Source organism: Nansenia antarctica (genome assembly GCF_963989245.1).
Source record: "Nansenia antarctica genome assembly, chromosome: 5".
NCBI classification, from domain to species: Eukaryota; Metazoa; Chordata; class Actinopteri; order Argentiniformes; family Microstomatidae; genus Nansenia; species Nansenia antarctica.
The window spans coordinates 41,147,364-41,157,363 of record NC_137690.1 but is presented as its reverse complement, the minus strand read 5'-3'; the positions used below and the strand labels follow the sequence as shown (position 1 = coordinate 41,157,363).

The window sequence follows — 10,000 nt, the reverse complement described above, 5'->3', positions numbered from 1 at the left end:
ACCACTAGCGCCATGTGCTAGTTGTCTTACCCTGTACATGCTTCCTATGTTCCTATGGTTACGTCAAGGACCCCAATTGAAATAAGCCAGTGGCTTTCTTGGGTTTTTATCCTCTTAGTTTGACCTTGTATGTAATATGTACTTTCATGTACCTACTTCTGCAAACATTCTAATAAAGTTTTCAATCAATCAATCAACGTAGGTAGTCATGTACATGCTTCCTATGTTCCTATGGTTACGTAGGTAGTCATGTACATGCTTCCTATGTTCCTATGGTTACGTAGGTAGTCATGTACGTGTGTGTGTGTGTGTGTGTGTGTGTTTCAGGGTAGGAGGTGTGTATTGTCGTTCTCTCCCCGTCAGCTGTGTGACTGTGACTGCACTGGGATCAACACACACTCAGTAAGTCCTCCTCTCCTCTCTTCTCCTCTCCTCTGTTCTCCTCTCCTCTGTTCTCCTCTCCGCTCCTCTCCCCTCCTCCCCTCCTCCACTTTTCTGGCACGTATGGATGTGCCATCCTGGAGGATCTGGACTACCAGTGCAACCTGAATGGGCTGCAGGTACCATCTCATGCTGGAGGGGGTACCTGCTTGCTACTGCAAGCACACTAACAAATCAATTCTCTCCCTCTCTCTCTCTCCCCTTCTCTCTCTCCGTTTCTCTCTCTCTCCTCTCTCTCTCTCTAGGTCAGTGGCGCTCCCTCCCATGATGCAGTTGGGCGTGTGGGCGTTGGCGGGGTCACAGCAGGGCATTGTGGGTCGTGTCCGAGGTCATGTGGTCTGTGTTCTCTACCTGCAGCTGCAGTGGACCTGCTCCCTCTGTGGATGCATCTACAGACAGGTACAGACACACCTACTGACAGACACACCTGTTCACATCCAGGTTGGGTTAGGGTTAGCAGAGGTTGGGTTAGAGGTTGGGTTGGGGTTAGAGGTTGGGTTAGAGGTTGGGTTAGGGTTAGAGGTTGGGTTAGGGCAGTCATGTCAAAGTCAAATACACAGGGGGCCAAAATAAAGAAAATGGTACAAGTGGAGGGCCGGGCTGGTTCAATGTTTATTAAAACTCGCAATTATTGCACATATTGAACCAATACCAATAACACAGCCTATATTGCACTTAACATGAATCATTAAATTAAATTAAGTAAAACATAAATAAAATCAGTTGCAATATTTTCTCACGGCTCTTTCAGTAATAAATTGAAAACTTTTTTTTCTTCTTCTTTTTTTTAAACAGGTAAACAGCTAAATGTAATTTTCCCTCAAAGCTCAATGGCAAGATAAACACAAAAATTAAACAGCATGCATTAAAAACAAATCAGTGTGCTGCTCTGATCCTCACCAATGACTGTCTTTTATAATAAAATTAGAAAAGTCAATGCAAACTAAAAGTGCAAAACAGTTGCATTAATTTCTTAGGCAACATTTCCCTGGGTCCATTCAACTGGAGAAAAAAAAAAAAATTCCCTTCAAAGAAATATCAAGTCCAAGTCCTTTCTGCTCACTTGTCTGAGGCTGAGCCCGATACTTGGTGTCTCATCTTGTGTACAAGTTCATTAATGTTTGGGGTCAGGCTCTGAGCTGAGGAAATCCTCAGGATTGAGTTCAGGTGTTCATCACTAAGACGACTCCTATGTGATGTTTTGTTTAGTTTCATCAATGAAAACAGTTGTTCACACAGGTATGTGCTGCCAAACATAGACAGCGTGCGAGCAACTTGGGTGCGCAGCTCAGGCATTGTGTCGGGGATGAAACGAGCAAACTCCGCAGCGCCCACGGACTCATATTTTGCCTTCAGTGTGTCATTACACTGGAGCTCAATCAGCTCCATTTGGAGATTTGCTTGTGCACTTTCCACGTCAACTGCAAATGGATTGCTGAGCAGTTGAAGCCTGCTTTTTTGGGCTTCAAAGTCGGAAAATCTCCGCTTGAAGTCGGCAGCAAGTATGCCGAGTTTGTCAGCAAACTGTGTACTCGGGAACACGACAGTAGGCCCACTAGGCTCAGTAGGCTGTTTAGAGACCAGCACGTGCATGGTCTTGCAACACGAAAAATGGTCAAAGTAATTTTTTCGCATCTGCGTTTCCCACAGGCTCAGCTTGGTTTTAAACACCCTCACAGTAGAATACATGTCAGAGATGAGATGGCCCCGCCCCTGCAGCAGCAGGTTCAGTTCATTCAGATGGCCAGCGATGTCACACAGAAATGCGACTTCACACAGGAAACTTTGATCACGGAGCTCTGTAGTGTCTTTCCCTTTGCTTTCCATAAACAGACAGATCTCCTCACGCAGCTCGAAGCACCTTTTCAACACCTTTCCCTTGCTTAGCCACCGCACCTCTGTGTGATCGAGCAGGTCACCATACTCAGAATTTAACTCCTCCAGAAACGTCTTGAACTGGCGGTGATTTAAACCTTTTGCTCTAATGAAGTTAACTGCTCTTGTTATGGTGCTCATTACATGTTCCATTTTCAAAGCTTTGCCACACAACGACTCCTGGTGTATGATGCAGTGATAAGATATCAGCTCACCCGTGCCGTCTTTCTCCTTCTTTCTCTCCCGAATCCTTGCCACCAAGCCACTTTTATGACCGCACATTGCGGGCGCTCCGTCTGTTGTTAGTCCCACAAGTTTATCCCAAGGCAGCTCCATGTCATTTACACACCCGGATACCTGTTCATACAGATCCTTTCCTGTAGTTGTGCCATGCATCGGACATAATCCCAAAAACTCTTCTGTCACGCACAGGCTTGGGTCCACTCCACGGATGAAAATTGACAGCTGAGCAATGTCCGATATGTCGGTGCTCTCATCCACAGCAAGGGAGTATGCGATGAAATCTTTTCCTTTTATCACAAGCTGTTCTTTAAGATTAGTGGAAAGCTGGTTTACACGGTCAGCAACTGTGTTTCTGCTCAGACTCACATTTGAAAATAGCTGCCTTTTTTCTGGGCACACGACGTCACAAACTTTGAGCATACAGTTCTTTACAAACTCTCCCTCGGTAAATGGCCGGGCTGATTTTGCGACCTCTTCTGCCACAATAAAACTGGCCTTAACTGCAGCCTCGCTTTGTGATGTGGCTTTTGTGAACATAGCCTGCTGGGACTTAAGATTTCTTTTTAACTCTTCTACCTTCTGTAGCCTTTGGTCTGTGTTCATATTCTTGTATTTGTCTTTCTGTGCGTCTGTGTGTTTCGTTGATGTTTCATAGTGCCTTCTTAAGTTATATTCTTTCATAACAGCCAAGCTGTCTCCACACACAAGACACACAGGCTTTCCTTTTACTTCGGTGAACATGTATTCTGCCTCCCACCTGTCTTGAAACCCCCTGTTTTCAGCGTCCACCTTTCTTTTGGCCATTTTGGGGGAGAGGGAGATGAAATTTGACGGCGATGTTTAGGTCTCCACTGTCACTGAAGCGAAGAGAAGACGCGGGGTCGCGCTCGCTCGCGGCACTCGCGGGCACTCGGTACGCGCCAATGCACTCGCAGTGCATCTTGGGACTTGTAGTATTATGGTGCTGCGGGCACATAATACTGCGGGCCGGTTTTAATAGTAATTAAATATCATCCCGCGGGCAAGAGAGAACTCATTCACGGGCCTGATCCGGCCCGCGGGCCTTGACTTTGACACATGTGGGTTAGGGTTAGAGGTTGGGTTATGGTTAGAGGTTGGGTTAGGGTTAGAGGTTGGGTTAGGGTTAGAGGTTGGGTTAGGGTTAGGGCCCTGGGGGGCGCGAGAGACAGGAGGTAGCCTGTAGCCTAGCTGTTCATAATGAAGGCATGTCTAACAGGGACAACTGTAGCCTAGCTGTTCATAATGAAGGCATGTCTAACAGGGACAACTGTAGCCTAGCTGTTCATAATGAAGGCATGTCTAACAGGGACAACTGTAGCCTAGCTGTTCATAATGAAGGCATGTCTAACAGGGACAACTGTAGCCTAGCTGTTCATAATGAAGGCATGTCTAACAGGGACAAGGAAAAGAAAAACGTCAGAAAATGCTTCGGCCACGTAATGTATTCCGCCGAAAATAGCACAAAAAAAAACTGTGGCAGAACGTTATCGCCTGTTTATGTATTGTAGCTAGCTAGCTAGTGAACCAGAGTTCGTGGCTACTGTTATTTTCCATGTGTTCACTGATTGGCTGTTTATCGTTAAGCATTTGCATATTAACTTGTCACAAAGGATTATGTCCGTTTTGTGGGTCAAACCATAACTGTGAGGGGGACTCATGTTGTGACAGTGTTGTTGGGGTGAGGGTGGTCACATGTTTTGTCCTCCCAAGGGGGGCTTGACAAAAAAAGTTTGAGAACCACTGAGTTAGGGTTAGCAGAGGTTGAGTTAGGGTTAGCAGAGGTTGAGTTAGGGTTAGCAGAGGTTCAGCTGAGGTTGGGTTGGTGCTTAATGCTGGTAAAACCAAGTACGGTATATAATTCTAACCTCCCTCCATTGCCTCTCTACCTCCCTCCCTCCCTCCCTCCCTCCCTCCAGGAGAAGTGCAGCAGGTCTGAGCCTCCTTGTCTGTCCACCTCAGCCGTGTTCCAGTCTGAAGCCAAGTAAGACTCTCCTCCTCCTCTCTTCTCCTCCTCTTTTCTCCCCTCCTCTTCTCCTCCTCTCTTCTCCTCCTATCTTCTCCCCTCCTCTTCTCCTCCTCTCTTCTCCTCTTCTCTTCTCTTCTCCCTCCTATCTAAAAAAATTGGAGAAAAATTGGCGCGCTTTTTTGCTGCGACACCACAAACTTCAACTTACCACCACCTTATAGCGGACAAAAGGCACTGGAGAACACTTGTACCAGGGCTCAACATTAAGGCTTTTTATATAAATGATACATCATTATCAAATCAATAGTAGTCAAATTAGTTATTTGCACTAACATACACTCACCAGCCACTTGCACCAGTACACCTTGCTATTACCGGGTTGGACCCCCTCTTTTGCCTTCAGAACTGCCTTAATTCTTTGTGGCATAGATTCAAGGTGCTGGGAACATTCCTCAGAGATTTTGGTCCATATTGACATTCTAGCATCACACAATTGCTGCAGATTTGTGCCAAGAAAATATCCCCCACACCATTACACCACCACCACCATTTTCGCCCAGAGAACTGCCGCTCTCTGGATATTTTTGTCTTTTTCTGACCATTCTCTGTAAATACTAGAGATGGTTGTGCAAGAAAATCCCAGTAGATCACGTTAGAGTGATGTTTTCAACTATGGGGGCACATGGTCATGTTTAGACCATTGGAGGGGCAGCCAATAGGGCAAATCCTCTAATTTTTGCCACTCAAAAGGGCACTTTAGTGGGATGTTTTTCAACGGTGGGGGCACATGGTCAAGTTTAGACCATTGGAGGGGCTCTAATAGGGCACACCCTCTCGTTTTCGCCACTCAAAAGGGCACTTAAGTGCAACGTTTTCAACCGTGGGGGCACCAGGGGGGCCAGCCGCCCCCCCTGCTCCCCCCCTGAGTCCGCCAGTGGTATTGAGACACTCGTAGCTTTGGAACCTAGAATTATGATGTTGCTGGACAGAGCTGAATAACCGTCCGTCAACAACATGATGTGTCAAATGTGTGAACCATCCCTTTAATGTTTGGACACTCAAATGTAACTGTGTGTGTGTGTGTGTGTGTGTGTGTGTGTGTGTGTCTTACAGGGCAGTGGTGGAGGATGGTAGTGGCGAGGCCCATATTTGGGTTTCCTGTCCACTGGTGTCGTTGCTGCTCGGCCTGGCCCCGCCCCAATGGGAAGGGCTTCAGAGGTCCCTCAGGGTCAGGGGTCATCTGAGGGCCTACACACGGGGGCGGAGCCTGGTGAGAAACTCCTCCTCTTCCTGTCAGACGGCAGTCATCTCATTCGCAGTAGAAGTGTTTGTGTGTGTGTGTGTGTGTCTAATCTCCTCCCTTGTGGTGGCTGTGGCTCAGGAAGTAGAGCCGGCGTCTAATGATCACAAGGTCGGTGGTTCCAGTGGGCTGGTGCCTTGCATGGTAGCTTGCCGCCATTGGTAATTTACCTAGTTTATGCTAGCTAGCTCATGACCCTTATGTAAGCTAGCTAGCTAGGGTGATTAGACATCAGAACGCTCATAGACGTTAAGAGAGTTACAACATAGGACTTATACAATAAAGACATTTGAAATTTGATTTTTATCAATCATCGATCAAATGATTTTAAGGACTGATGACAAACATTGACCGAAGTAGAATATGTAGCTAATGTTTCATGAATTTACATTGTAATAAATAAACACTTGCTAGATGGATAGCTTACATTAGCATACATTACTGGTCGTGAGCTAGCATGCTAGCTAGCTAGCATAAACTAGGTAAGTGACCAGTCAGAGGGACTCTTCCACATATTTTCACGTATTTCGATGAAAGAAAAAAACAAGTGAAGCGTAATACTGATAAGGTTTAGAGAGTTAACAGACAACATTTTTGGAATATAGCTAGCTAGCTACACTTCCCCTAGGAATGTGGGAACTATCCTCCATGTTGCCTTCGTAGTGCGGAAATGCTCTCAAATGGCGCGGAAATCCTCTGGAAAATGCTCTTTTGTGATTGGTCAAGCATTGCACTCAATCACCCACTGCATGCCCGCATCCCCCCCTGCTCTCTCGCCTTTATGGTTACGTATGGTTAGTGCTCAAATTAGTTTTGATCGAAGTTTATCGCAGGAATTGGGTCAAAACTCAAGAAGACAAGTTCTCACATCAAGGCTGTGAGTGCACATTTTAAGTTCTCAAATCAAATTTACAACCTTGCGAATTTTGACCCACATCCACCTTCATAGTAGCGCCGCCTAGTGGACAAGGTCAAGCGTCACTCTGTGGAGAACTCTGAATACAGTCTGGTGAACCATGACCACGCTCACACAGTCTGGTCGCCAAAATGCATGCTGCGCGGCAGATCAGCCGCATGAACGCGCTCTTGCGCACCAACAGCTGGAACCGCTGGGAGAGGAATTTACTTCCTCAAAATCCAACTGCTGACTGCTGCATCACTGAGGCAAGCCCCACTAAGTAACTATTTGCCATCCCCTCAGCCGAAGGCCCGACGAGTAATCCATCACAACAGTCGACCGACGACGACCACGGCGACTCCCCTCACGAAAACATTCGGAAAGTATCGTAACTCGTATTTTCATTCCGCGTATCGCGTATCGCACGGTTATCACGCCGCCACGTGAAAATTCAGTCCCGAACGACTCGTCGCTAAAAGGAAAAACAACACCAAGGGACTTTTCTCTGAAGCTTTCAAACGTTCAGACGTTTGTTTTACAGCTTCATTATCGCACCTAGACCCCTGACCCAGGGAATATGGTTGGGAATTCTATTAAAAAAAAAAAACGTTGTTGCACAATCAAAATAATGAGCTATTTAAAGTGATAGCCTACAACATCCTCTACCATGGTTGAAATTGAGGACAGTGATAACAGCAGTCAAGAGAGCAGTGATGATGATGATTAAGCTTGTAGCATAAATAAATGCTTAGGCTGTAACTTTTTGTTGAAAAGTTGATTTCAGTGTTTACAGAACAGAGCAGTGAGATGTCCGTTTATTTCAGTGTGTTTAAAGAACAGACATTCAGTTAGTGCTTAAAGAGATGTCAGTTCATTGTGTTTACAGGAGTCTGACAGACTTTCATGCCTAAAGAGCAGTCATTTGATTTTGCATTTGTTTCTTTTGTTTTGCACACAATCATTTGTTCGTTCATCTTTATTTATGAATAAATGTAGTTTTGCTAATATAAGTTATCCATGTATCCCTTTTTCATCCATCCTGTGGGACGGATCGTGACTCGCGAGCTCGGGGAGCACCAAGCAGCATCCCTAGGTGCTCCTCTGAGCACTGGCCCCAAAAAGTTATGTGCACCCCTGCCTATAACCCTGATCCTGACCCTATAACCCTGATCCTGACCCTATAACCCTGACCCTATAACCAGGTCCGGTCATCCACCATCACCAGCATCACCTTCTCTGGCCAAAACATTCCCCTCTCCATCTGTCACCAACCTGGGCGTCAAAATGGACCCTCACCTCACCTACGAGACCCACATCAAACACCTATGCAAAAAAACTGCCTCACAGTCCATCTCCTGGCTTACAGGGACCATGTGACTGCCTACAAGTGCCTACATGTACACTGCCACACTAAGACCCTATTATTCCCGTCTCATTGGCTCCCAGCAAAACCCCAGAACACTATTCACCACCATCAACCGTCTACTCCGACGCCCCCCACCTGGTGCTCCCGACCGCTGCTCCAAATTCCTGGACTTCTTTCACTCAAAGTTTTTATTTAATTTTTTTATTTAATTTTTTTATTTAACCTTTATTTAACCAGGCAAACATGTAAGAACAAATTCTTATTTACAAATGCAGCCTGACCAAAAAGCAATGGCTCTTTGGGGGGGGGGTGGGAAGCTAGAAATAAAACAAGGTTAAATAATTTACAACAATAAAACACTGGCAAATACAGATGCATTAAAATACTAACAGTCAGAGAGAGGGGAGAGAGAAGGAGGAGGTAGGGGTGAGGAAGAGCGGAGGTGAGGGATAGCGGGGGTAGTGGAGCAGGGGTACTTAAAATGAGGCAGTGATGGGTTATGGGATGGGTGAGAGACTGTTCTCAGCAGGTGCATTGATCGACTATGGTTCGATGCAGGATTTGTTTGAAAGCAGTGAGTGAGGTGAGGGCGGTGAGTTTGAGGGTGTTCTGTACCGGAAAGCGCTGCGACCAACAACGGACAAAGGTTGACTCCATCCACCAGCAGCTCCGGGCACCAGCCCCTCCCACTCCTCCTGCACCCCAGCCATATGATGACCCCCCCCCCAGCGCCGTGCCCCCCCCCCCCCCCCCCCCCCCCAATGCTGCTTTTCCTTCTTCTCTCCAGTGGACGCTGCCCAGGTCGCCAGGCTGGTCACCCTGGCCAAGACCTCAACCTGCTCACTGGACCCCATGCCCACAGCCCTGATCAAGGACTGCTTACCCACCCTCTACCCCTACATGGTGGATATTATTAATACCTCCCTGCTATCTGGCACAGTCCCCACCAGCTTCAAAACTGCCTCAGTCACCCCCATCCTCAAGAAACCTGGTCTGGACCCTGATGACCACCACAACCACCGGCCGATCTCCAACCTTCCCTTCCTGAGTAAAACCCTGGAAAGATCAGCCGCTGGTCAAATCCATCAGTATATGTCCAACCATGAGCTCTATGAGCCCCTACAATCCGGCTTCAGATCCCACCACAGCACGGAAACCGCCCTCATTAAAATCACCAATGATCTCCTCATTGCTGCTGACTCGGGCCGTTTCAGTATCCTCATCCTCCTGGACCTCTCTTCTGCCTTCGACACTGTCTCCCACACCATCCTCCTCAACCGCCTCTCCACCCACCTGGGTGTCACTGGTACAGCCCTCTCCTGGTTCACATCATACCTCTCAAACAGGGAACAGTTTGTCTCCATCCACGGCTCAAGCTCCCCCCCAGCCCCAGTCAACCAAGGCGTCCCCCAAGGCTCTGTACTTGGACCCCTCCTCTTCACCATTTACATGCTAACTACCACTGCTACGCCGACAATACCCAAATCTACCTCAGCTCCACCCCATCCTCTCCGCTCACCCCCCAGTCCCTCATCAACTCCCTGCTCGAAATAAAAACCTGGATGACATCTAACCTTCTCAAACTCAACACCAAGAAAACAGAGCTCATGGTTGTGGCACCCAAGGCGCTGCTCCGGAAGGTTGGGGACTTCATCCTCGAGGTCGACGGCTGCTCCATCTCCCCATCCTCCGAAAGTCCGAAACCTGGGCGTCATCCTGGACTCCACCCTCTCCTTCCACTCCCACATAAAATCCATCACTAAATCCGCCTTTTTCCACCTCAAAAACATCGCCAGATTACGACCCTCCCTCACTGACTCCGTTGATGAAACCCTCATCCACGCCTTCGTCACCTCCCGTCTGGACTATTGTAATGGAGTCCTGTTCGGG

General features: G+C 47.4%; 1 protein-coding gene across 1 annotated transcript in view; it reads left to right on the top strand.

The window, feature by feature from the left end:
- ctc1 (CTS telomere maintenance complex component 1) overlaps nt 1-10,000 on the top strand; it is a gene marked incomplete at its 3' end in the record, with an annotated part of 63,488 nt that overhangs the window by 48,369 nt on the left and 5,119 nt on the right. Inside the window, exons 16-18 of the mRNA XM_080531623.1 lie at nt 687-840; nt 4,497-4,561; nt 5,660-5,816. Of these exons, the coding sequence (XP_080387749.1) occupies nt 687-840; nt 4,497-4,561; nt 5,660-5,816 (376 nt within the window). The remainder of the gene's footprint in view (nt 1-686; nt 841-4,496; nt 4,562-5,659; nt 5,817-10,000) is intronic.